This window comes from Eschrichtius robustus, chromosome 8 (assembly GCF_028021215.1).
Source record: "Eschrichtius robustus isolate mEscRob2 chromosome 8, mEscRob2.pri, whole genome shotgun sequence".
NCBI classification, from domain to species: domain Eukaryota; kingdom Metazoa; phylum Chordata; class Mammalia; order Artiodactyla; family Eschrichtiidae; genus Eschrichtius; species Eschrichtius robustus.
In genome coordinates, this window is record NC_090831.1 from 7819602 (window position 1) to 7847296 (window position 27695).

Sequence of the window (27695 nt, forward strand, 5' to 3'; positions counted from 1 at the left end):
CTGCATCCAAGAGAAGAGGCATATGGGGATGAACCTTGATGTGTGGGCCCCTCCTTTACGTTTTCTGCCCGCGCATTCCCTTCCCGTGAAGGCCTCGGCACCAGGCTCTGGAGCACAGTGAGCTGAGAGCAGCGAGGGTTCCCTTTCTTCTTGTTAACTTATGCTATGTGATGTAAGTAGTGGTGACCGGAGAGCAAATGTCACCCAGCTTCCCACAGAACCTCCTGTAGCGGCCCAAATGGAGCATAAAAATAGGCCCTTTGGAAAAGAGCCTGTGACCCTCTCTCACCCTGTTCTGGGTAAAGGAAGTGCAGGAAGGGGAAGCAGAGGGGAGATGGTGGGCTGGACATCCCGGGAGCCCAGAGGGAGACCCCCTCCTCCCAGCCCTCAGCCCAGGACGCGCCGTCTGCACAGAGAAAACCAGGAAGTGAGGCGGTCGATTTCCAACCACTGAAGGTATTATGCGGCCTCCTCTGGGCGTCAGCAGGAAAGAGAAAATGTGAGAATGTGGTGAGGAGGAACAGACTTGCCACTCTGCCAGGACGATGCCAGGGACCCAAAAGAGCCCAGATCGGGTTGGGCACCAGAGCTCTGACGTGCACGGGGGGTACAGCAGGGTCCGTGTGGTCCCTAGTCCCCCGACTCTGTGGACACACCCTAGTGGGGGCTGTGGCCCCAGAAGTCTGACTACCCTGGAGCCCCTCATGTAGTTGGTTTAGGACAGACAGACATGCTCTCTGTGGCATCCGGAGCCGAGGAAAGCCTGCCGGCCGCGGGCTCGGGAGGAAGGCCGCCGGGACGAACGCCCGCACGCTTGTCGCCTGCAGGACCTCCCTCATGTCGTAACTCTCCTCTGCTCCCATGGCCGTCACCGCAGCCCTGAGCCTCCTTCTGGGTCCAGAGCTGAGAAGACGGAGGCCCGATCCCCACCTCCACCAGGCAACGGGGCCCACGTACAGTCGTCCTTCTGGAAATTTCACCTATCGTTCAACCGTGAACAGCAAATGTGCAAGTTGAACAAAAAACAACCAGGACACGTTCTGTCTGCTCTCGGGCGTGTGCGCTTCGAGAAATGAGGTGAATCCACGCAGAACGGTCTGCAGGCTCGACTCACGCAGCCGGTGCCTCTGCCTGTGCTTGGAGCCCGATTTCAAGGTCCTTCTCCAGCCACGTGGGTCTCCCGTTCTTATGTCTCTGGATTCCCAGGAGGGCCGGTGGCCAGCGCCCCACTGCCTGGAGAATGAAGGGCGCACCCTTACCTCCCGCGAGGCTCCCACTCCCGGTGCTGTTTGCATCTCTGAGCACGTGGAGGGGCCAGGAAGCCGGGGCCTCCACTCTGAGGTGCTTGGCCGCCCCCTTAGGGGTTAAATCCTGTTGCCCGGGCAGGGGGCAGAGGCTGATCTGACCAGAGGGAACAGAACCCAGCCACGTGCCCCAGAGTTGGCTCTAACTGAGTTAGGAACAAAGCCACTTTCATGGGAAGCACTGTGCTGGTTGTTTTCTGGAACAGGCAGCATGATAGCAGCACAAAGTGGGATCTTATTTCCCCTCGGCTTCTCCTCCTTTGCCGGGGCTCTTGGGCGCCGTGGGCGTGTGGTGTGGGATTCCTGAGGTGGCCGCGGCCCTGGGACTGGGCCAACATACGGCTCCCGTCACTGCATGGGGACCACTGAGAGCAGCTTCAGTGCTGGAGGCACTGGTCCTGCGAGGAGTTGCTGTGTGTGCGCTCGTGCCACGTGCTCTCAGGCGCGGCCCGTGACACGCTCAGACAGCCCGAAAGCGGGTGCGCTGGACTTGATGGACAAACCGTTTTTCTGATCCCATGGATCTGTGCTGCTCCTTGACGTGGGGTCGTAGGGGCTGCTTGGCACCTCTATCGTCCTCCCACTCTTCGGGCCAGCCTCCTGAACCATATTTCCACGCTTTGCCCTGCCCTGTACTTTTTTGTCGGTGCCTTGGTTAACTCATTCGTTAATTCATAGCATGACTGACCTGAAGCTCCCACCAGCTGCCAGCTCAGTGGAGGGGCCAGCAGTGAACATTGGGGGCTTCTCCTGCCCTATGAGCATGGAGCCTGTTTCTGAAACATTTTCAGTTTAGTTATTTTGAAGTCTGTGTCTTTTAACTCCAATGTTTGTATTAGCTGTGGGTGTTTTTTCTTTTCTTTCTTTTTTTCTTTTTCATTTTTTTGTTTTCTTTTGCATGTTTTTGTTTTGTTACCTGGAATGCCTGATCAGTTTTTTTTTTAATTAAATATTTGATATTATGTCCATAAAATTATAGGTAGATTGATAGATGCATAGATGTCAGATAGATAGATGGGTGGATGGGTGACAGATGGTTGGATAAATGGATGGGTAAACGGATGGATAGATCGATGATAGATGGAACTGAGTAACACGAGTGATGTGAAATTTTTTTCAACTTTATTATTTTCTGATCAGTCCTCCCTTGTTTTAAGGCAGAAAGCAAAATAACCTGTATTTCTCACAATATTATTTTATTGACCATGGTAGATTTGTCCAGTTCTCAAAGCTTAGTTTTAAAAAAAAAGGCAAAATATTAAAAAAAAAAAACAACAAACCCAGAAATAGTGGAGATGCTAGGCTGTGAGCAGGACGGACATCGGGTCAGTGGATCGTGTGAAGTTCCCTGCGGTGTGCGGGTGTCAGACAGGCAGGCCTTCCTGGTGCTCAGCTTCTCCTCCTCCTGTGACGGGGGTCGGGCCAAGTGGCCTCTGCACCTCTTGGGGGTGAAGACACCGCAGGCAGGGCCGTGCTGGCGGAGGGAAGTGTTAGCCGAAAGCACGCGACCCAACCTGGGGCACAGAGTGCCGCTGGGCCGGCACGTTATGGAAAGTGGGTCTTTTCGGTGGTTTGCACAGAGGCCTTGCCCTTTCTAGAGTGGGAAATGGCTTACCTCATCAGCACGGTAAGTATATCAGGGCAAACTGGTCCTCAGGTGAGACGCTGGGCTCCCTCCCGTCTCACTGTAAACAAACATCATCAGTGGATGGTGGTCATCAGTACGTGTTGAGAGCTGCGAGCAGGGACTGGTCAGGTGTTTCTCCTTTTGGAAATGTGCCGGGCAAGAGGGAGCTGCCCTTGGTGGGGTCGGGTCACCTCCTTCTGCAGCAGAAAGCTTCGGAAGTGGCACTGCTCCTTACAGTCTGCTCGTGTTTCCTTGATCCAGAACCACGAGGCTGCCCTGAGATTCTCGGTCACTCCGTGGGGATGTCAGAGAGCCCTGTTGGACCCAAACCTGCAATGCTCCGGGCCGACATGCCCACGGCGCCCTCCTTCCAGCGGGCGTTCACGTCCTCCTGCACGATTTCTGGCCACAGCCCCAGCCAGCGGAGGGGGAGGTAAGGTGGCCTTTGAACCGAACACAGGCTGCTCTTACAGACCCCAAACCCAAGCACCACGGAGGGAAGGCGGGAGCTCGTTCGTCCTCCACATGACACCGGGCTGCCCTGTGGATTGACAACCATCAATCTTCCAAAATGCAGTCAAAATAAAAACTCCTGAGTCCACCCTCAGTGTTAGCAGGCGGAGTGCTCAAGGAACACACTGCACTTAGAGTCTGGGCACAGTGGCCAGTTCAGGACCGAGCATCCGTGAAAACGTTGTCTGAGCTGAGGCTGGAAAGGGGGTGCGGTGGCCAGGCTAGGAGGGGGCCTGCCCGGGGCTGCAGATTGGGGTGGAGAGGGCAGGCAGGATGTGCTGCTCTCGGAGACATGGAATTTGTGCAGGTGTTCGGGAAAGCATGGGGGGGTGGTGCAGGAACACCCCTCAGTGGGATTGGAGAACAGAAAGTTGGGGCCACAGACGGAGAGGAATGTCCTATTTCTCCTTCACAAAGGACTGCCACTGAGCAAATTCAGATGCTCAGGGTAGGAATCATTTCTTAGTATTTTACTTGTGGGCACATGGCTCTACAGTTACCACCCTTAATTCCACCTCCTTTCTCTTTACAAAAAAGGGGGACACTGAGTTTCAGGACTTGACATCACACACAGAGCAAATACATGTTTACTAGTGTGTTAGCTGTCTTTCTATATTTCTAAAGGTAGAGTAATTTCCAATACTCTTAATATTGGAATTTCCCATTTTCGATATGGCAATCTCCTATGTATCCTTAATCAGCTGGTTTTCCTGCAAGCACTTATGAAAACTGACTGTGTCAGGCACCTATGTTGGGCATCGGGAAGAAAAAGAGAACGGGGGGAGGGAGGTTTAAGCAGATCCCGTGGTTGGTGCATGCGTGGTGGGACCAGAGGGAGGACACAGCTAATCCCTGTGCACACGCGGACACGGGCTTCAAGGCCAGGACACAGTTGAGCTACGTCTTGAAGAGAAGAGGGGACTTTGCCAGGTGAAGAGAGAGGAAGGAAGAGGCACACAGGCTGGGGAGGCAGGGTCGGACCACCCCCCCCCCCACCCCGTCCCTGAGGCTGTAGACTGAGCATCTGGGGTGAACAGTCAAGTGGGAGGCTGCAAGGGCAGGGCCTGAGTTCAGATATTCGGGGAGCGTCACGCTGCTGCAAGGGGAGCCTCGGCACCCAGCCTCCCCATCCCCGTCCCCGTCATGTGGGAACCGTTGCTACTGTCCAGGCATCTCCCTGGCCGTGTCGTTCCCTGACGGTTTGTCTTTTGAACAGCCCTTCCTCGGCCGAGCACCAGTGGGTGGAGACCAGCCCCAAGTCCACGCTGACCCTGCTGGGGAGCAGCCGGCCCGGCAAGGACGGCCCCGGGCGGCCCCGCTTCCCGCCGGCCGAGCTGCAGACGTCCTTCCACGGCCACGAGCTGTCCCTGGCGGAGCCGCCGGAAGCTCTGGGCCCCCCGGGCAGCCAGGCCTTCCTGAGCTTCGGCTCTGCCCCTGAAGGAGGTGGGCTCCCCCCCGGCGAGGACCCGGGGGCCTTGCTGGCCAATTCCCACGGAGCGTCCCAGGCCCCCGGCACCCCGCGGACAGCAGCTGAGGCTGCCGACAGCGGCTTCCTGTCCCACAGCTTTCTCACGGTGGCACCTGGACAAAGCAGCCACCACAGCCCCGTCCTGCAGGGCCCGGGGCTGAGCCTGCCCGGGCAGCCGCCCCTTCCCGAGAAGAAGCGGGCCTCGGAGGGAGACCGTTCTTTCGGCTCGGTGTCCCCGTCCTCCAGCGGCTTCTCCAGCCCTCACAGCGGGAGCACCATGAGCATCCCTTTCCCAAACATCCTCCCGGACTTTTCCAAGGCCGCCGAGGAAGCAGCACCTTCCCCAGGTAGGCGCGCCTCCACGGGTAGGGCCCCCGGCCCCCCGCCCCCTGCCCCGTGCTCACAGGTGCACTTGGGCAGGGAAGGACCCTGGGGTTACAGCTGGGCCTGCCCCGTGAGCCCCAGTGCTAGGGCTGGGCTGAGCGCCTTGAGAGAAGAATCCAGAGCCTTCAGGGGGTCTTTTCCATCTCACTAGCCCGAAGCGAAACACCGATCCAGAGCCGCCTCCTAATTCATCTCGGCTTGTGCGTTTATTCACGTTAGATTCATTCCGACAACAGAAAATGCACACATCTGCGGTGGTTCTGTCTTTGTCCCCTTTGACTTGGAATCAGTGTTCTGTGACAGTAACTTTAAAAAAAAAAACATTAAACAAATACATTTGAAATTTGATTGTGAAGTGTTTCAAATGTAAAAGATATAATAAGACGCTGCCAGGAGTAAGCAACCCCAGCTTTGCTCTGTGTGCTTCCTGTCTCTCTAACTGCGTGTTGTTGAAATGTGCTGCAGGGTCCTGCTGTCTTTGTGTTTTCTGTTATGAAACAGTCCCTCCCTGCTCCGAGTCAGGCTTCTCCCCTGTGGTTAAAGAGAGCGCTCTCCCCAGGGCACCCCATCCTCGCCCAGGGTGGGACTTTGAATTTCTAGGTCCCTTTGAGGTGAGAGCTTGCAATGAAAAACGCCCTCCACAGTTACTGTTTTTGAATTCTGTTTTGCAGATAATCCAGGTGATAAGCACGTGTCCGTGAACTTTGTCCAAGACACATCCAAGTTCTGGTACAAGGCAGATATCTCCAGAGAGCAAGGTGCGTGGGCGTGACAGGGGCTCTGCATCCGGGAAGGAGGACGGCGGGGTGGGGGCATCGGGGTGGGGGCATCAGTGTGGGACGGATGAGCTGGAGCAAGGCCTGCACTTCATGACTCGCCTTGAGGGAAAGGCTACGACCTTTAAGTTTTTATTGGAAAAGCTCAGTCCTAATGAGGGAGCCGGCCGGGATGGGCACCGGCCACGGTCGTTCTAGCATGTGGGGTGTAATTTCTGGTGGCTTCCACCAGCCAAGGTCTGGCCAGCGTTGCCAGTGATGACGTGATGAGAAGACGTCATGGGCCCCAGCCACTGGCCTGAGGGTCAGTGGGGGAAGGAGAGGTGTCTTTCTAACATCGTTCATGGCCACACCTGCCTGTGTCACACTGGAAAGACAAGCTGCTGGCGGACTCAGCCCAGCATGTCACACACAGCACAGCAACTCTGGGTGCGCGGTACAGTCGGAAGACAGCTGGCAAAAATGAGGAATGGTTAGTAGTTTTGAGCAGCGAAGTCGCGTGTCACTTTTTACTAGAACACGAATAGAAGAGGTGTCCCAGAGGGACGCTGGCATGCCGTCGGTGGTGGTCCCTCTGGGGCAGCCCCTCAGGCAAACAGCACTCGCACCAGCAGAATTCGTGGGATCCCTGCGACGTGCTGGCCCCGCTCACGGGAGCCGCCGTCCTCCCTGGAGGTGACGACACGGCCGCCTGTGGACTCATCACTCCCGGATGTCCCTCCGAGAGGATGACAGTGGAACTGGCTGGGGCTGGCAGATGCTGGCCAGGATGCCCAGAAAGGAGATTCCCCAGGGGCTGCTCACAGCAAGTGGGGAAGAAATCACAGCTGCTCTCCGGGGGAGTGTCTCTCAAAAACGCCTGGATGTGAACAGTTAAATGGCTGGGAAACAGCCCTGTCCAACGTTGTCATTGAAATTCTTCTACTCAGTTAGGCAGATAATAAAAATGGTAAGAATGTGCCTTTCTTCCCATGAGCTCAATGGGCCTATTGTCATTTCCTATGAGGGGCGCTCGCTTGGCCTGGAGAGGCTTCTGAGGCCCTGAATTGGCCTTTGTGCCGTGCACTCCCCACGTCCCAGGCGCTGCTGTGGCCAGATGCTCCGTCCTCGTCCCCTCCCTGCTCTGGTCACAAGAACCCCCAGGACTGTGGCCCTTAGCTCCAGTGCCTCAGTGCCTCATCCAGCCCGACGGACCCTGAGAAGTGCTTGTCGGGGACCCTGCCCTAGAGTATTCTGAGCAGACCCTCCTACTCTGGCGGCTCAGCCTTGCAGACCAGGGTGAGGGCTGGGCTGGGCCGCCCCCTTCTCTGACTGAACAGCCGGGCTCCGGCTTCGGAAGAGGCAGGCTTGGTTGGAGAGCGCTAGGCGGGTCCTGCGGAATGGCGATGGGAAAGCCTTCCGCCTGGGGTTTGGGGGAGAGGATCTGGGTGGAGGGCACCTCCCTTGGTGGCACCTGCTGGGCGGTAGCAATTACTGTCGTCATTTGTCTAATGTTAGCCACACATTTAAAAATATTTCTTTGGGGTGGACTCCATCTCAGAATAGCTAATATGTGCATTGGGCATTGATTTTTCCAGTTGAACTCCGAAAGCGTAACTTCCTCTATTTTCTAGATATTTTGTGTAGACAACACCTACACAGATGAATGTTCTGTTGGGTGTGCCAACTTCTCCAGATGGAAGAAAGCCATCCGTGGGTTTTGTTGTAACTGCTGGGATATGCCTTTTTCTGGAAAAACTGTAATGAAATTTCAGGGAGATTCAGGAGGGGGGAAAAAAAAGCCCTATAGCCTGTTTTGGGGCACAATTGTTCACATATTACTATGGCAAGGTTAGTACCTTGGGACTTTTTAAAGGTGAACATAAACACCTTAGGAGGAAAGTAAAGTAGAAATTACGTATGGTTGTTCCAGCCGTGCTCTCAGGCCTCTGCCCTCGAATCTTTGAAAACACCAGCTTCAGGGAGAGAGGTGATGAGGGTCCCTTGGGTGTGCACGAGCTCCTTCTCACACCCTCAATGCGGGCTCATTTCTGTTCCAGAAACAATGAGTCCAGCGTCGCCCTCAGGTTCCCTCTGCGGGTGCGTGAGACCCCGGCTCCCTTGTGCCCAGCTGGCCTGGCTTCAGGGATGGGGTCTGGGAGGGGAGGATGGGCCGGAGCAGAGCCGGCCTTTCCTCTGCTGCCCAGAAGTCTGCCTCCCATGAGGCTGGGGTGCTTTTTTCCACCACAGTGAATAAAATCATGGCTTACAAAGAAAAAGCTCTGGTGAGGTTATCACAATTGAAATCTATAACTTCTGTAAGTGATCTTCCCCCTACTTTAAAAAAATAATACGTCTTCAGCCCCCATATGCTATGAGACAAAACCAGCTGCGAAGGCCTGGGGTCCCCCGTGGTGTCCACCCACCCTCCCCTCCCCGGCCTTGAGTTGCTGGAGCAGCAGGTGGGCTTTCAGTCCACTGTGTCAGGCTTGCACCCCCCAGGGTCACACCAAACCCGCTCCCCTTGGAGAGCGCTGTGCTTTTCTGTCTCTCGTCCCCTACATGCGGCAGTGTACAAGCTCCTGCCTTATGGCCTTGTCCTGCAGGGGCTGGGGCAGTGCCATGGAAGAGTGTGCAAGAAACCAATTGTTTCATCCTGCAGCCAAGCAAATGCCATGCCGGCGGATTGGGGCTGGAGTCGGGTGCACAGGGGGCCTGGGACAGAGGGCTTCCTGGGGTTATTTCCCGAGGCGTGACGGGGCTTCCTGCCACTCCTGGGTTGATGTCCGGGCCCCCCATCTACTCCAGACGGCGCCTTGGGCTCTACAGAAAGGCGGCATTTCCATGGCTGTAATTTTCTAGTGCCTTATATTTTAAATCCCTGGTTTTCTTTTTGTCAAATGGAAAGTTTATAAGAGACATTCTGAGAGATGTTCTGGTTACTAGAGAAAATTCTCGCCGGCGTCTGGGCTGCATCAACTTGAGGTTACTGTCACCCTAGCCCATCCATCCCTCTTTCTTCCCGTATCCTGAGCGTGGGACCTGGGGGAGCCAGACTTTGAGCTTGAAGGGGAGGGATGTTCTTGTTAGGTGACAATCAGTGTGACATGCCTCCCAGCCTCACCAGGGGCAGGTGGAAGGTGCAGTGCCAGGTGCAGCTCGTGGCCCTGACTGACTGGGGACGGCCGCATCGAATACGGGTTCACAGCCTCGTCCAGGCTGGAAACAATTGGCCATAACTGCTACACTTGCCTCAGAGCCACGGGACGGAGGGCCACCTACGATCCCCCTGGGGCAAATCTTAGAATTCGTGTTAGATATTCAGTAACTTTTGGGGTACACTCACAGTCTTCAGAAAGTGGGATTGGAAACTTCTTTCCTTCTATTGAAAGTTGAAAGTGCACTTTCTAAAATCTCTAAGAAAAATGCCACGCGGGGAGACGTAGGGCAGGGCCACGGCGGGGAGTGCATGGCAGCCCCGCCTGACTTCCCGCTCTGTCACACTGTGTGCACTGGGACCTGGTCTGGGCACCTGTGCCAGTGAGGCTCGGTTTCCTGGGCTGTCAGGTGTGTGTGGGGGGGCCTCATTTGGCCTTCACAGGTGCTGCGGGGTTCACAGGAGTCGTGTGTGAAGGCAGCACCTTTGTGATCTAAAGGGACGGGCCACTCTGTGCCCCTGTGTCCTTTACAGTCAGGCCCCCAGGAAACCTCGGGCCATCACAGAGGCTTCCCTCACCCTTGTCACGGCCCTGAGTGGAGGCAGGCCGTGACCTCCCCCGGCAGACACTCACGTCTCTCTGTTCCCCTCTGCAGCCATCGCTATGCTGAAGGACAAGGAACCTGGGTCATTTATCGTCAGGGACAGCCACTCCTTCCGAGGCGCCTATGGCCTGGCCATGAAGGTGGCCACGCCCCCGCCCTCCGTCTTGCAGCTGAACAAGAAAGGTGGGTCCCGCCGGCTCTTCTCAGCGGCACCTCGCCTGTCAGTTACCTTTGTGCCCGTGAGATGGTGGGTGACCTGGAACAGCACTCATAGCTTTTCTTCTTCTTATTTATTTTTTCGGGTGTATTTTGGTAAGTACTGTCTTGGCTCAAGAAGGAAGGTTAATTGTTTGTAAATTTTTTTTTATTGCTTTGATGGGTGATCAGATGTCAGAACAATGGAGCAAGTCCTCTGACAAGGCATCTTTGCTCCCATTTTCAGCCCTGTATGCCTCAGTTCCCTCCTGCTTCCTGTGGGTAGACATCTATAATAAATCCCTGCGTGTCTTCTCACTATCTGTCCAATGCACACAAACATGCATTTTTCCTTTTCTCTTACATAGAATGTGGCATACTATATACGCGGTTCTTGTTCCTACACCCAGTAGAGTATTTTGATGGATTGAAAGTGAGGCCAGTGCAAGCCTGGAGTCATGAGATTATCCTTCCTTAGGGGAAAGGACAAAGCCTTCTTCCTCTCTGGTCCAACACTCTGCACAGGTGGCAAATACTAACCGAATACCGTGTAATACGGGCAAGGCTTCTTCTTACCTTTTTAATGTTTTTTGTCATGAACATAACCATGTATAGAAGAGTTTGCGATGCCTGCACGCACAGGTAAGCATTATTATGAAGCACACAGGCATGTACCCAAACATAGGCGACGACCTTGTGGGGAAGCCCCTACATGCCCTTTCCTGTGTGTGGTAATCCATCGCCACCATTACTTTTTGGTTTCCAAGGATCCTGGATTTGGACTAGGTGAGGCCCTTCCAGCGGCCCCTTGTCCTTCTGACGTACCCCCCATTAGTCCGTGAGCACGCCAGCTTTCTGAAACAGCAAACGTGTTTTAGGCTTACTTTGTACTTGCCCTGCCCCAGCCATTTCTCTAAAGATCCTTGGTTCTTTTTATTGGGGAACGGTATCTAGAAACCAAGATCTAATCGCTAGGTTTGCTCTTTGCTATTGGAGAACCACTCCTTCTCTCTAGGACCTGAGCTAGTGAAAGTATCATTTTAAAAAATTCCTGAGCTCACGTTGATACCACCCATTCAAATACAGTATCACCAGGTCCTTTTCTCACCTCTCCTTCAGGCACGAGCTCGGTTCCCAACAAATCAATACACTTATTCCCTTTCTCTGTCCCCTAATATGTGGTTTCTGGTTTATTCTTTTCTTTCTTTTTATCGCACCCTGCCCTCCTTGCCCCCCCCCCCCCTTTTTTTTTTTTTTTACCAACTATGCCACAAACTCTAAGGAAAGGGAAAAGATTCTTTTCCCCTAAATGGAGATTGTGGAGTGGAATGTCGGCAAGTTACATGGCTCTTCCTAGGGCACCTGGGCTCACCTGGGTGGGGCGAGGGTGGATCAGGGTAAGCACAGATTCTGAACCTTTGGAGTTTAAACAAAATGACACTCACCTGCTTCACTCACGCTCTGCGCCCAGTACCAAATCCTGGGATGGAATCTCTGCTTAAAGCTTCCTGGAGAAAATTGCCTTGGAGTGAGTTACACCTTGAAGAATGAGATTTGGTTTCCAAGGGGTCCGGCTTCAGGCATGGCCAAGGGGTTTTCAGGAAACTTAGATGGTCGGTTTGGGCAAAGGTAGTGGTTGTGTGACTAGAAGTGGGGGGCGAGGCTGAGAAGGGGCTGGTGATTCAGAGCCCAGATCCGTGGCTATTGTCATGTCTGGAAGTGAAGGGGGAGAAGGCTCTGTGCAGATCAGGCAGAACAGGGGAGCTTTGGAAGTAGGGCCCCAGGGCACCCCGAATTCTGCATGAGAAGCGCCACCAAACACTCCACTCGCTTTCCAGTGGTTTAAATAGAGGCTTTTGTAGCTCAAGAGCTGACTGGGCCCTGAGTGTGGAGGGTGTAAGGTGTTTGGCGGTATCTGGAACCATGCTGAGTGATGATTGTATCAGAACAGAGTCTCAGGACTGGAACCTCTGAGGGTCTGTGGAGACAGGGATGGGTGATGAGGGAGCTTGAGTGATCGCATGGCAGCTCCCGGACTCCTCGGTTTCAGCTGAAGCTTTTAAAGCAAGGCCAAAACTTTTTTTTTTTTTTTTTTTTTATTGCATGCATTATCTTTTTGGAAACACAGATGGTGCTATGTAATTCTTACCTCCAGGCCTGCATCCCGCCTCTAAGGCCCACTTTGTCTCAATCTTCAGGCAAAGGCAACAAAATAGAGCATATTAGAATAGCAGACTTCAGGACATGTAACATTGCCAGGCGCATCCTCTGGGTGAAATTTTGTCTGGTTGCCTTGCCTTCACCCGGCCCCTGGATTTGCCCTTTGGATTTCACAGTCTAAGGATAGATCTGAGAGGACAGTTGACCAGGAAAAAGCCCAGCAAGTCACCACCCACCCCTGGTACCCCGGAGACGGAACAGCGACAGATGTGTGGGGTGCTGGTCTCCGAATCCACATGCAGCTGGGTCCCCCACTGACTCACTTCTCACCACTGGCATCCAGACCACACTCTGTGTCTGCCTTCAGTTTGGGAGCCGTGGATCATTTTCCTCCCACAACTGAATGGCAAAATGTTCTTGTCCCCATTTTTATTCAGTACTGCCTTTTATGGAATCTGATCATTTCCCTTCCTACCAGCTATACTGCCCCTGTGAAATGCTGACACCGATGTTGTTGATATTAGTCAGTGTTGTTTAAAATAAGCATCACTGGGGAAGCCTGCTATGGGCCAGGTGTGGGGCCCATACCCACCTCTAGCAGGTCCTGCCTTCAGAAATGTTAGAAGTAACGGCAGGCAGACGCGTTCCCATGGAGACACGTTCCCATGGAGACACGTTCCCAGGGAGGGTGCTGGATGAGGCAGGACGGAAACACTGTCCAGCGTGAATGTGAGTGTCTGCGGGACTCATTAGCATAGTGCAGTGACTTCTTTTTCTTCTGTTTGTTGTTTGCACTTTTCCACCATCAGACAGTTTGCCATTCTGTGGCTTTTCATGATGCACTTTCTCTTTGGGCTCGTGGGCTGGCATGAACGCAGGTCTGTGTAGCAGCAATATGATTAGAGGGCTTGCTGTCAGGAGGGGCTTGTGTACCTGACTCCTGGCTAAATCTTACCCAGGAAGACTGGCACCCTTCCAGCTCTTTCCAGTGATTCATTCTTGGGCATCATGCTGTGTCTGGGTCTTTCTAAGTTCTCCTCTTAGGTAGGAGGCAAAGGAGCTGGGGGTCCATGTTCCCAGTTCTTAGCTGCTCATTTCCGTCCCTGGGAACTCTGCAGTGTTTGAGGCTGTCTCCTAAGGACCCCTCCACCTCTAAGCACAGTCACTGGAGGGGATTCTAGCTGCCCATCGGGCAGTGCTCAGCCAGCCTTCCCGCAGCCCAGCTACCATTCCTAGAGTGGTTCTTGGCAGCCAACCTACTGCGGGGGCCAGGCTCTCCTTCCCTCTCTCTCATCCTCCCATGATCTCATTTTTAAAAATTCTCTTCTCTTTCTTTTAAACCTCTACCACAGCTGGAGATTTGGCCAATGAACTCGTTCGGCATTTTTTGATCGAGTGCACCCCGAAAGGGGTGCGGTTGAAAGGGTGCTCCAATGAACCGTATTTTGGTAAGTGGCTGAAAACCTGACTTGGCGTTCTGAACCCACGAGCACGCGTTGCGTCTGCTCAGTGCCATCACTCCGCTGGGGCTTCACGCAGAGCATTTACTTTTCATCCCCATTCAGAGATTCCTCAATTATCGTCTCTAAAATAAACTGGATATGAAATTGTTCTTAAAAGCTTTCTCAAAACTAAGCAAATAAAATGCACGGTGCTGGGACTGGAAATGCAGATTCCACAAGGTACGGTCCAGGCAGGCGGACAGAGAAGGGTGGACAAGGTAGGGGCCTGAGTGTGACCCCCACCCTCCGGGCACAAGAGAAGCACAGGCTCCCTGTAAGACGAGAGCCTTCCCGCCCCTGCAGGCATGTCCGAAAGACGGCATGAGCTCACAGGCAGAGCTTGAGCAAAGCAAAGCATCACCTTACAGAGATGATTTGGTGGTACCCGTGGGAGCTGTCTCAGATTCAGCAGACTGTGTGACTTGTTCTTTATGAATTGGTAATGACGTGTCTTTGCTGAGAATCATCTGCACTTCCCTTTATCTGCCCCTTCGCCGTCTGCTGAACTTATGGCTTCGTTGAAGTTCTGCACAAATTCCCACAATAATGGAGCATGTCGGGTGCTAAAAATATAAGGGGTCACCCTTTGCAGCAGCCTCCTTTCAGCAGATAAATTGGCTGAGCAACACAGTATTCAGGGCAGTGCTAACGCCTGTTTGCTGTTCATCTGTTCACAGGGAGCCTGACGGCTTTGGTGTGTCAGCATTCCATCACGCCCTTGGCTTTGCCCTGCAAACTGCTCATTCCGGATAGAGGTACGCTGCCGGGGCCTGGGGGCTGCTCTGGCTCTGTGTGGTATCACCCGCAGGGTGTTGGGATCCAAAGAGATTCCTTGAGAAAAATCAGACCAGAACTTCCTTTCCATCACCTACTCTGTGGGTAAACCCTGAATAGTTCACCCAGGTCAGGTAAGAAGAGGTGGCCCGCTGCCCCTGCAGCCTCCGGTCATGTCTTTATGTCATGGCTTTGTGAAAAGTTTCCTTGGAGCCAAGATTGTGTAGCTCAAAATTATAAAATGCCTGGACTCAGAGACCTTCCAGGTCATTTGCATTTAAATTTTATAATTCTACAAAGTCAGCAAAACGTTGATATTGTTGACGTTAGGTGCTGGATGAACTATTGTCTTTACCTTTGTGTTTCTTTCAAAATATTCACGGTGAAAAGATTTTAAAAAAATAGCACCCACAGCAGGCGATCAGGCATATCCCCGCTTTCCTAGACAATCTCAAGTTCACATAATTGTATTATATTCCAGAAACATGATTAATTTAAAATACAGGCAAATGTGACTTACCTTTTAAAATGTAATTGTTCATATAAATTAATTCGGAGGTGAGAAAGCTGTTTTGCTGGGCTGTGCCATCCCAGCTTTTGCTTGCACTGTGGTGATGGTTCTCTGCGCTGGGCTCTTGTCTGCAGGAGGAAGGCCCAGCTCTGCAGAGCCTGTGCGTCACCGTCCGGGCCTCAGTCACAAGCATTCACATTCTCATGGTCATTCTTTGCCTGGGAGGTGGACTCATTTCTGCGTTTTCTTGCTCCTTCCTGCAGACCCATTGGAGGAAAGAGCCGAAAGTTCTCCGCAAACGGCGGCCAACTCTGCGGCCGAGCTGCTGAAGCAGGGGGCAGGTCAGTCCCCGCCGCGTTTTCCGCTCCTCCAGGTTCCTGGGCAGAGACGGGCTCAGTGACACAGCTTCCTTTCTTACCTTCGGTCTGGGCTCCTTTCCTTGCTGTGTCAGAGGAGGTTTCCTTCTGTCGAAGCCGCCACAGGGCTGGGCTGGGTGGGGCTTCAAGTGTCCTGGCGGCAGGGCCAGGACTCCGCAGGCCGAAGATGGCCAAATTCAGTGGAGTAAATGTCACAGCCTGGGTTTCATTTGGGAGAATGTGGGCGACCTGCCCCTCCAGCTGGAAATGTTGAAGAGATCAGTGAGTCCTCCGCAGTTTGACCCAGGGTGACACAGAGCCCCAGACAGCGAGCTCCCCAGGGCACTTTTCTTATTACTAGACTTTATTTTTTAGTGCAGTTTTAGGCTCACAGCAAAATTGAGAGGAAGGTGCAGAGAGTTCCCATATAGCCCTTGCCCCTACACATGCGCAGTCTCCCTCATTACGTCCCCCATCAGAGTGGGACATTTGCTACAGTTGATGGACCTACATGGACACATCATAGTCACCCGGAGTCCATAGTTGACATTGCTGTTCACTCTTGGTGTATATTCCGTGGGTCTGGACAACCGTTTGATGACATGCATCCACCGTTACAGTATCACACAGAATAGTTTCAATGTCCTAAAAATCCTTTGTACTCCGCCTATTCATCCCTCCTCCCTAACTCCTGGCCACCACTGATCCTTTTATTGTCTCCGTGGTTTTGCTTTTCCAGAATGTCATATGATTGGAATCAGACAGTATACATAGCCTTTTCAGGCTGGATTCTTTCACTTAGTAGTATGCCTTGAAGATTCCTCCATGTCTTTTTATGGTCTGAGAGCTGTTTCCTTTTAGTGCTGAATAATATTCCATTGTCTGGGTGTACCACAGTTTGTTTATCCATTCACCCACTGAAGGACATCTCGAGTGTTTATACATTTCCGTAATTATGAATAAAACTGCTATAAACATCCACATGCAGGTTTCAGTGTGGACATAATTGTCCGTTCCTTTGGGTAAATACCAAGGAGCACAACTGCTGGATCACATGGTAAGAGTATGTTTATTTTGTAAGAAACCATCAAACTGTCTTCCAAAGTGGCTGCACCATTTTGCATTCCCACCAGCAATGCATGAGACTTCCTGCTGTTCCACATCCTACCAGCAGTTGGCGCTGTCAGCGTTCTGGATTTTGGCCATTCAAAATAGGTGTTTAGTGGTATCTTGTTTTTTTTTTTTTTTTTTTTTTTTAATTTATTTATTTATTTATTTATTTTTGGCTGTGTTGGGTCTTCGTTTCTGTGCGAGGGCGTTCTCCAGTTGTGGCGAGCGGGGGCCACTCTTCATCAGGGTGGCGCGGGCCTCTCACTGTCGCGGCCTCTCTTGTCGCGGAGCACAGGCTCCAGACGCGCAGGCTCAGTAGTCGCGGCTCACGGGCCCAGTTGCTCCGCGGCATGTGGGATCTTCCCAGACCAGGGCTCGAACCCGCGTCCCCTGCATTGGCAGGCGGATTCTAAACCACTGCGCCACCAGGGAAGCCCTGATTCTTGTTTCTTTGTGCTCAGATCTTGTGTTTTGATGTGATCACTTTGCAAATTGTACAGTTTTTTCTCTGTCATGATAATGAGCCTAGTCCTGGGTTCTTTTTTTTTTTTAACATCTTTATTGGAGTATAATTGCTTTACAATGGTGTGTTAGTTTCTGCTTTATAACACAGTGAATCACCTATACATACACATACATCCCTGTATCTCCTCCCTCTTGCGTCTCCCTCCCACCCTCCCTATCCCACCCCTCTAGGTGGTCACAAAGCACCGAGCTGATCTCCCTGTGCTATGCGGCTGCTTCCCACTAGCTATCTATTTTACATTTGGTAGTGTCTGTATGTCCATGCCACTCTCTCACTTCTTCCCAGCTGACCCTTCCCCCTCCCTGTGTCCTCAAGTCTGTTCTCTACATCTGCATCTTTATTCCTGTCCTGCCCCTAGGTTCTTCAGAACCTTTTTTTTTTTTTTTTTAAAATGAGTGAGTTCTCTCTCTGTGTATTTTTTTTTAAATTAATTAATTATTTATTTATTTTTGGCTGTGTTTGGTCTTCGTTTCTGTGCGAGGGCTTTCTCTAGTTGGCGGCAAGCGGGGGCCACTCTTCATCGCGGTGCGCGGGCCTCTCACTATCGCGGCCTCTCCCGTTGCGGAGCACAGGCTCCAGACGTGCAGGCTCAGCAGTTGCGGCTCACGGGCCCAGTTGCTCCGCGGCACGTGGGATCTTCCCAGACCAGGGCTCGAACCCGCGTCCCCTGCATTGGCAGGCGGATTCTCAACCACTGCGCCACCGGGGAAGCCCCTATCTTGTTGTTTTGATTTGCGTTTTCCTGATCACATATGACGTGGAGCACCTTTTCATGTGCTTGTTTGCCATGTGCATATCTTCTTTGGTAAGGAGTCTGTTAAGGTTGTTTGTCCATTTTTCAATAGGGTTGTTTGTTTTCTTCTTGTTAAATTTTAAGAGGTCTTTGTATATTTTGGATAACAGTTCTTTGTGAGATTTGTCTTTTGCAAATACTTTCTCCCAGGATGCGGCTTGTCTTCTCATTCTCTTGACAGTGTCTCTCAGAGCAAAAGATTTTTTATTTTAATGAAATCCAGTTTATCAATACTTCCTTTCATGGATCATGTCTTTTGTATCGTATCTAAAAAGTTATCACCAAACCCAAGGTCATCTAAATCTTTTCCTAAGAGTTTTATAGTTTTGCATTTCACATTTATATCCATTCTATTTTGAGTTAATTTTTGTGAAGGGTTTAAGGTCTGTGTCTAGTTTTTTTCACACGTGGATGTCCAGTTGTTCTAACACCATTTGTGGAAAAGACTATTTCTGCAATACTGTATCTCCTTTGTTCCTTTGTCAAAGATCGATTGACTGTTTATATGGGTCTATTTCTGGGCTTTCTATTCTGTTCCATTCATCTATTTGTCTATTATTTCACCAATACCACACTGTCTTGATTACTGTCACTTGATAGTAAGTCTTGAAGTCAAGGAGTATCAGTCTTCTGACTTGGTTCTTCTCCTTCAATATTGTGTTGGCTGCCCTGGGTCTTTTTGCTCTCCATATAAACTTTAGAGTTAGTTTGTTGATATCCACAAAGTAAGTTTCTGGAATTTGGATTGAGATTTCATTGAATCTACAGAGCAAGTTGGGAAGAACTGACATCGTAATTATATATTGAGTCTTCCTATTCATGAATGTGGAATATTTAGTTTATTTACTTCTTTGATTTTATTAGTGGGAGTTTTGTAGTTTTCCTCATATAGATCTTATACATGTTGTATTAGAGTCATACTTAAGTATTTCATTGTGGGGGTGCTAATATAAATCGGGTTGTGTTTTTAACTACAAATTCCACTTGTTCTCTGCTGTTATATAGGGAAGTGATTGACTTGTGTATTCACTTTGTAACCTGCAACCTTGCTGTAATAGCTTATTAGTTTCAGGCCAGGTCATTTTTGCAGCATTAGATGCAGTCCTAGTGACCCCAGCTTAAGAGGGTTGTGGACGAGCCAGAGACCACAGGGCTCTTGTGGGTGTGTCGCTGTGAGGGAGGGACACAGCTGGAGAGAATTATGGGGCCCACTGACTCCAAACCTTGAGTTCCCCCACTGGAGGTCTTTCATTCAAGGTAGACATTTACTCTCAGAAATGTTGGAGAGAGAGTTTCTGAGTCTGTGAGAGGACTGAGTAGAAATACTTCTATCTGTGCCTCATGTCTGTAGAGTACTTTATAGTTGTGACTCCGTAATGAAGGAATATGCAGATACCAGTATTTTCTTGTTGCTTCCTCTGTACAATTTGCATTATTCGTCTGTGCAGTTTTTCTCTGTAAAACTATACATCACTGACTCTATTACCCAGCTAAAGTAAAATCTCTGTGTTTTCAAAAGGAATTTTTTTTTAGTGTTGAACTCTTCATAGACTATCCTTAAAGGTTAAGTTATCCGTGGCCAGAACAAAGGTGACAGGAGTTTGTCCAAAATAGCAAGCATGCTAGAACTTGAAGCCTCAAAAGGAAGCATCTGCCTGTGTCCAGTCTGGGTTCCAGTCTAGGCCCTGCCACTTGGGGCTCAACCTCCGGCAGGTCACTTAGCCGTGCGGACCTCAACATAATCATAATAATCTCTCCCCGACACAGTGGCTGCAGGACCAGATGAATAGGATGTTGAAAATGCCTTGGGAACTGCAACGTGGTCATGTAAGCTGTGGTTGTGTTCCTGCCGCTCTGCTTTCGTGTAAAAACACTTTTATTGGCCCAAGAGGAGTGGCCTTTGCTGTGCGGTGGCCTCGTCCTTTTCCTACGAAGACACGATTGAAAGGGCTGGTCCCACGGCAGTTTTGTTGAGGCAGTGTCCCCATGCCGAAGACCATGAGCTCACAGCCTCCGGGTTGTTTCAGGGGGGTCCCTGGAGCCCACTAGGGCTCATTGCTACCTTACGTTAAAGCAGCAGCTTTGTCCCCATGTCTCTGGGTCCCAGCAAAGTTGCGGGGAACATGCTGGACTTTGCTGCAGGCCTAGCTGGTGAACTGCTCACCCACGCACTTGACCTTGGAGGTGGGCTGTGAAATCAGGTCTGCTCCAATTGACATGTTTGTTTCAACTGCACCTTTTAAAACATGTATTTAAAATTTTAAAAACATGTCATTAATGATTTTTAAGTTGCAACTCATGTATCAACCTCATTCAAGAAAAGTGCTCCAGAATGATGGCAGCAAACCCTGCCAGAGTACGTGCCCTGCGAGGCTGGCAGAGCCTGGGCCTCCAGCGGGGCACCACCTGGTGTCTCAGGGTTACAGCCCTGCTCACCCACCCCAGGCAGTTAGCACTGGGGCACATACGCCTCTGGGTTCTGCACTTTGGTTCACTATCATCTCATCACAAGCAGCATTTCATGTTTCTCCTTAAGCTTCATTGTTACCTAACCTTTTCCCAAAACATGTTGAATTAGTAAATGAATCAATGAATTAGTTGATCATAATAAGGAACTGTGATAGCCTTTATTTTTAGATATTAAAGCTTTTTCTTCTGCTCTGGCTTATAATTTTTAGTTACACTCTATCATCTTTTCAAATAATCTATGGCGCATATCAGTAGCTCTGAATGCTTTGCTTTTCTAACGGGTGAGCCTCCCAGGGACAGGACTTCACGCAGAACCTGGAGGTCTTATTTAATCCTCTGCTTGGGCATTTATGTATGCGGGTTAAATTATGACTGCCTTGAGCTTATGTCCTTTTAAAAATCTCTTGTTTCTAAAACGCATCAAAAGGTTTACATTTCCATCCAGCTACCTTCACGGCTGACAAGGCAAGGAGGGAATCGAGTCAGGACACAGATACGCAGCTGGAAGAGGAAGGATGCTGCAGAGAGTTCTGGGTCCTAGCTGCTGGTTAACAAAGTGCAGAGTGACCGTGGTGGGAAGGTGATCAACCTGTCCGGTCCCTGATCACCTTAAGGAAACTGAGTGGTTCTTTTTCCCCTTTACACGAAGTTTCATTTATTGTCTGAATTCACTTAGAATCCCAGACCGCTGGCCCTGCAAGGTCTCCTCGAGATTCCCTGGCCCGTTTCCTCTGCGTGGAGGTGAGAAGCTGACACGCAGGGGTGTCTGCAGAGTTGGGCAGCTCCCAGCAAGCGGCACAGACTTCCAGTTCTCTTCAGTTTAATCCCTTTTCATCTGATACCGAGGCCGTTATTAGTTGCTCCAGTTTCTAAAAGAATTGCTGTTTATGTTTTCAGTGTCAGCTCTTAATTGGTCCTGTTGAAGCAGTGGAATGCAGCTGAAGGCCCTGGCACGAGAACCCCTCCCGATATCCCATAAACGTTAGGGCTGTGTCTTTAACGTACCGTACCGTAAAGGGTGTTTTCTTTATAAAAGTAACAGGAATGCTTCCAGTTTAAAAAAAAAAGGAAGACACAGAAAAGCAAGGGAGAAGTGAATTCCTCACAGACCTGTCACCCAGGTACAACCACTGACTGTTTTCCTTTTCCCCCTTAGCATAAGGGGTTTACCCATGTTTTTTGCAAACACAGCCTAGGTCTCACTTTCAGTGGCCGAGGAACCGTCCACTGGCTGATTCCACCCCTTACGGTTGCCCGGTTAGCGTGCTTCTAACTTGTCAGTACCACAGACAGCACTTGGAAGGCTACCTTCCTGCATGACTTCCTTTCTCTGAGTTTGGATTGTGGCCTTCAGACCCTGAATCTCTGGCAGTGGTAGGACTGGGCGAGAACCTGGGACCTTAACACTTCCGCTTCCCGCCGCGGGTTTGCCGGGCGCTTTCCCGTTCAACATCACACCACAGCTACGCACCCTCAGGTGGAATTGGACGTGTCGGGCCAGGCCCCGGGGGACGAGCACAGCAGGCCCATCTGTCCTCTGCTGGGGAGGGAAGGGGCTGGCGTATGCTAAGCAGAGCTGCCCCAGACGTGCTTGGGAGAAGGGAGGGCTCCCCTCTCTGCTCCGAGGAGGGACAACAATTTTCTGGGATTTCATTGTGTCTAGATCAGAATTTTCTTTTTTCTCTTTTGTAACTGCATGAGTATCATTATAGTGATACTAATGAAATCAAAGGCAGAATAGTCACCGTCCTAAAATCAAACCGCCTTAAATTTTCCAGGCACACCTCCAACTGTTCGTAGGCACACACGCCTTTTATTGTATAGGTCTCATCATGGCACAGATAGTTTTATTCTGCTTTTCCCAGAAACCGCTAACATTTTTCCATGTTGCTATACAGGGTTCGTGATTACCATTTGCTGGTCAGTTGGTATTCCATTGAGGGGCTAATTTAACCATTCCCCTCCTTTTGGACATAGTTTGTTCCCAACTAACTTCCCACCAAATGAGTGTGGGGCTCAAATACCTTCACCTCTAGGTTAGCTGTCTCAGCTGGTTATGGGATATTTCCTGTCTCAGGCCTCTCGGAGCGGGACCTCCAGGTTACCAAGTGCAGGCAGGTCTTCTGACCCTCCTGATAAATAATGCCAAATCATCTTCCAGAAAGGCTGTCCTGGTTGACGTGAGCATTTCATAAAAGCACCTGATTTCATCAAAGCTTTGGGCAACTGCCATTTTAAAGACTTTTGCCAACTCACTGTCTTTCCCAAGACGACACAAGTAGACCCTTCAAGTTCAGACAGGAGCTGAAGTGCAGGTCAGCCTCCGGCCCTGCAGTTCCCTGGAATGTCTCATTGCCCGGCGCCCTCAGATGGGGCAGTGCCGCCGGCTGGAACAAGAGGGCGCGGAGAGGGCAGCAGTGGCCACGGCAACTCAGCCGTTCAGGGAGGGCTCTCTGATTTCTCCCTGTCTCTCAAAATGTGCAGGAGGGACAGTGGCTTAAAAGATGCCACTCTGTCAGGACAATCACACGGGGTTGCTGACGGGCATCATTATGGCTGAGGAATGTCTCGAAGTAAAATTCACAGCTCAAAAAAAAAAAAAAAATCACATCTCATCCTCAGGAATGTTACGCGAAATTTCTTCCTGAGCCCGTGTTCTCTACCTGGCACCTGGTACCCAGTGGTCCTCCCTCAGCACTGCAGGAGCCAGCATGAAGGTTGGGTATCACAGCAAGCCCCTGGGGAGTTGCCAGGTTTCTGGCATATTTCTCTACACTTCAGTTTCCTCATCTGTAAATTGGGGCTGATAACAGAATCTTCCTCATAGGACCCTGGTGCAGATGCGATGAGATAGTCTGTCTCAGATGTTCAGTCGAGGCCTGACACAGAATAAGTGTCCTAATGAATGAGCCACGTTAGGTGGAGCTCGGAGAACTGAAAATCATTGTGTTTGGCAACTTCTTTGAAGATTTTGCTTAATGGCACAATGTCATTTTAATAATTACAGGAGTGAAATACCAAGCTCTTTTTCAGAGAGTAAAAGTGACTTGTTCAGTAAACTTTTTTTTTTTTTTTTTTTAATTTATTTATTTATGGCTGTGTTGGGTCTTCATTTCTGTGCGAGGGCTTTCTCTAGTTGCGGCGAGCGGGGGCCACTCTTCATCGCGATGCGCGGGCCTCTCACTATCGCGGCCTCTCTTGTTGCGGAGCACAGGCTCCAGACACGCAGGCTCAGTAGTTGTGGCTCACGGGCCCAGCTGCTCCGCGGCATGTGGGATCTTCCCAGACCAGGGCTCGAACCCGCGTCCCCTGCATTGGCAGGCAGATTCTCAACCACTGCACCACCAGGGAAGCCCCCCAGTAAACTTTATAGAGGGAAGTTGGTGTCTGGGATGAAACTCTCAGTTAACATGCGTTTGGGGAAGTCTGGCATTTCCAGCACGTCGCGATCTTTCTCCTGGGCGCGTTGGGAGCCGTGTGAAGTTGACACTCCAGGAGATACCGTCGCCCGTCTTTGGGGCTGCTTGCTTCTTGGGCGGTTCTCTGGTATCTCCCACCTTCCCTCAAGACTCAGCCTTTCCACTCAGGCCTCTTCCGGGAAATCAAAGGATTGTAGCTGTTCCCGGCTCAGGTCAGCGGGGCTCCGGCCTGCCCGCTTCTGACGCCCCCGTCCAGGGTAAAGGGAGGGGCCTCGTTTTTCTGATGAATTTGTTACACGAACCCCAGGCCTTGCTTTCTTTCTCCATCATCGTGTGTTCACTGAAGTGGACGTTTCCGAATCCTCAAACCTTCTCACCTTCTTAAAAAGTAGCTGTGGGTTGTCGCCTTGGCCGTGGAGAGAACCGAGGGCTAGCAGCTCATAAGCGGCCCTGCATCTTGACACCAGGGACATTGCACGTTATTTCCGTTCTTCTTAACCCACCTTCGTGGGCCTGTGGCAGCACACCTGCCAGCAGGTGTGAGTGCTGCTGAGTTTCAGAAGTCGGGGTGGAGGTGGAGCCGGTCCGAGGCTGGGCCTCCGGGAGACTCTCCCGAGGACAATGGTGCAGGTGAGGGCACAGCGCTCGTCTTATTGCTCCAGTCGAGGGGAAGCTTTTTCTTTTCTGTTTAGTGAACATCTAGAGGCCTTCAGAGATGGAGTTAAGACAGCCCCCACTCACTTGCAGAGGCTGCATCCGGCAGAGCGGGGAACAAGAGCGGCTCTGTTCCTGGGGGGACACGTCCTTGGTGGGTGGCCAGGCAAAGCCACAGCTCCTGCAGGACTGAACTTGAGGGAGAGTCTGAATGTCCCACAGTCACACAGATGTCACACGCCTCGAAGTCCCACGTTAGCTTCTGCTTGAGCTGCAGGGATCCAGGCTCAAAGGGCCATCAGTCTGTTTCCAAAGTCTCGTTCACACTCAGCTGTTTGCTTCCCCCAAGGGGAGATGGCGGTGGACAAACCCCCAGCCCCCTTGGCAGCGTGTGGATAGGACAAGCCATCCCAGCTCTGCACGCAGACTGTGTTCTGAGTCACTGCTAGTCATTCGTTCTCAGCAGCTCTTTCTGGATGTCTGCTGCTTTCAGAACTCCGTGCAGGGTGGATATTTGGGGTTCCAGGCTGCAGGCTCCCCTCTGGGGACGCTTCCTTGGAACTGCAGGTGTGGTTGGGTTCTTATCCCACTCAGACCCACACTGAGACTGAGGAGGTGCCTCCAGCCCACCCTTGGGACACCAGGTGTAAATAATGCCGCAGGGGTGGAAACGCATCCTGGGCCAGTGGGAGGAGTTTCCTTGGCTCCAGTGCGGGGGTGGGGGGGGTTGTGTGTTTCTGGGGGGGGGCGCGGGACGGGGTGTTATTCTCCGCATTGGCCTCGGGGCCTGTACGTCTCTGGGTCACTCCACACCTTTGGAATTGGGGGTAAAGGGCGTTTGCCTCAGACATAACTGGCCACACATATGTGCATGTTGTTCATAAACCCCAGGGCCCTCGTGTCTGGCAGATGCGTTAACGCCGCTTCCCTCTGCGTCTTCCAGCTTGCAACGTGTGGTACCTGAACTCCGTGGAGATGGAGTCCCTCACGGGCCACCAAGCCATCCAGAAGGCCCTGAGCATCACCCTGGTCCAGGAGCCGCCTCCTTTGTCCACGGTCGTGCATTTCAAGGTGTCGGCCCAGGGCATCACCCTGACGGACAACCAGAGGAAGTGAGTGTGCCTGGCGGCCGGGCTGTGGGGCGGGCGGGGGCTTCTGACCCCACCTGGGGTGAGACCGTCCACCAGCTCTGCCCAGGCCCCTGGACGTGCGGTGGTCACCCCGGCAAAGCTCAGCGGTCCTGGAACGAATCAATGATCCAGTGAATCTGTGCTTGGCCCTGATGTCCTGTATGTCCCCAGAGACACATATAAACTATTGCCATTAGGCCCAAATGCTGTTTTTTTAGAAGTCAGTAAAATTTTTAAAAAGATACATGGATCTTTGAGTATCTCTTACACACACACACACACACACACACGTGTGTGTGTGTGTGTGTGTGTAATTTGCAAATGCAAAAATCTTCTGTCATTTCTGTAAAAACACTCAGAGACTATGATAGAATCCACTCATCTTTGCTTCTGTATTGTTGGTCATCCCATTTCAGGTGAGGGTGTGACCTTGATAGATATTATTTCAGTATCTAGATAATGTTAATTATTACATAATAATAATAATGTATATAAGAATAATTCATGTTAATTATTAACTATTATCTGGATATTATATATTGTTATATCTTAGTTAACAACATTTGAACATCTAGACAGTAGATGCTGTTTCAGTTTCCAGGTGAGCACAGAGCAGGGTAAGGTGCGTGGACGGAACAACGGCAAGCGTGTTCCTCCCACGAGCAGAGACTTTGACCTCAGGATCCAAGGCATTTCAGAGGCAGTTATTATTTATTTGTTATGGAAACAGCCTGCTGTGATTAATGAGGAAGCCAGGTCAGCGGCCCTCAAAGCAGAGTGATGGCCGGAGCTTCAAGGGGCAGGCGGCCAGTCCCCGCACCAGCCGGTGGGGCAGTGCTCACCCCAGCGCCCTGGACCTCTTCCTGGCACGGCCCCTGCTCCAGAGCTAGTCCCGGGCTTGGGAGGGTCCCTGAACCAGAGCTCCTGCCCACTGCTCTCAGGATGAAGCGGGTGTGGAGTGTCAGGTGGAGCGTGGGTCCTGCCCCTCAGATTGGGGTCCTTGCCCCCCCGCGCTTTACCCGATGGGCCACCGTGGCACGTTCCTCATGCCATGCACTCGGTTTCCTCACCTCTCAAGCTGCACAGAGGTAACCGTCTTGGGATGTCAGTGACTCGAATGAGATATCCACGGGCAGGTGCCGGTACGGCTCAGCTGAAGCTTGGACACGGGGTCGGGCAGGAAAGCACAGCTCCTTCCTTCACAGCCTCTCTATTTTCTCCTGCTACCTGTGTGCTTTTTCTGTATCTCTAGTTTCCCTGTGTCCTTATAAAACCATGGGGGTGGGCCGCGTCCGTGGCACTCAGGATCTTCCCTGTTGCGGGAGACGGAACGCGCATTCAGCCTGGCTGATGCTGGGCAAAAGAGGCTGTGTCCTCAGTGTCCCCGCTGAAAGATGTCCGGCTCTGCCTGTGCCTTTCCCCTACGCTGGCCTCTTTCTTTCCTTCTCCTCATGAGCTTTCTCCTTGCCCAGATCAAAGCCACCAGCCTCTGGGGATACCACCTCCCCCAAGAGGAGAGGGCGCTTGCCCAGCTGGAGTGGGGCACACAGGGCAGGCCATGCTCAGAGGAGCGGGGAGGGCTGGCAGTGAAACAAAGGACAAGTGACAGGAGCCGGGACCGAGGACAGAGGAGTCCTCTGGTGGGTCCCCCAGCGGCTGTGCTGGCCCGGCGTTAGTAGCACCTCCCAGTAGGTTTCACGTGCACAGCCCTTGACAGTTTACCACATGCCGTCAGATGCCTCGTTGGGGCTGACTTGGCTCCTGTCCTGGGAGAGTGGTGGTCTGTACCAAATGCCCTCTTCACAGGCGGCTGCTGGGCTGTAGACAGTTGGTGTTTTCCTGGGATGAGGGCAGGAAGGTTGGGCCTCACTCAGTTTGATCCCATCCTCCACACGGCTGGCAGTTTCTCCATTTCACTCTGCAAGGTGCTTCCCTTCACCCCGAGATGCGCTCCTTTCCTAGGGCCGACTTTTCCCGGAACCACTCTGCCCAGCTTCGTAGGTCTGCTGGTTTCTCACAAACGTACACTCTGCTCTTCTCTCCAGACCACCAGTAAAAGCATAAAATAGGCTTCTGCCCCCCCGAACCTCGTCATGGGGGTCTGCCCGGGGCAGCATTGTCACTGCAGAACCCCAGTAATGGGCTGTCCCTCTCCTGTGTCCCCGCAGGCTCTTCTTTCGGAGGCACTACCCCGTGAGCAGCGTGATCTTCTGTGCGTTGGATCCACAAGACAGGAAGTAAGACGTCTGTATCTGTACTAAGCAATGCATGTGCTTCCTTTGC

At 51.7% G+C, this 27695-nt stretch overlaps 1 protein-coding gene across 5 annotated transcripts in view; it reads left to right on the top strand.

The window, feature by feature from the left end:
• TNS3 (tensin 3) overlaps positions 1-27695 on the top strand; it is a 235248-nt gene that overhangs the window by 203113 nt on the left and 4440 nt on the right. For all 5 annotated transcript variants that reach the window (XM_068550260.1, XM_068550261.1, XM_068550256.1 and 2 more), the window contains 9 exons: positions 3193-3364; positions 4661-5259; positions 5968-6054; positions 9865-9996; positions 13521-13616; positions 14348-14425; positions 15219-15296; positions 25226-25394; positions 27581-27649. In XM_068550260.1, the coding sequence (XP_068406361.1) occupies positions 3193-3364; positions 4661-5259; positions 5968-6054; positions 9865-9996; positions 13521-13616; positions 14348-14425; positions 15219-15296; positions 25226-25394; positions 27581-27649 (1480 nt within the window). The remainder of the gene's footprint in view (positions 1-3192; positions 3365-4660; positions 5260-5967; positions 6055-9864; positions 9997-13520; positions 13617-14347; positions 14426-15218; positions 15297-25225; positions 25395-27580; positions 27650-27695) is intronic.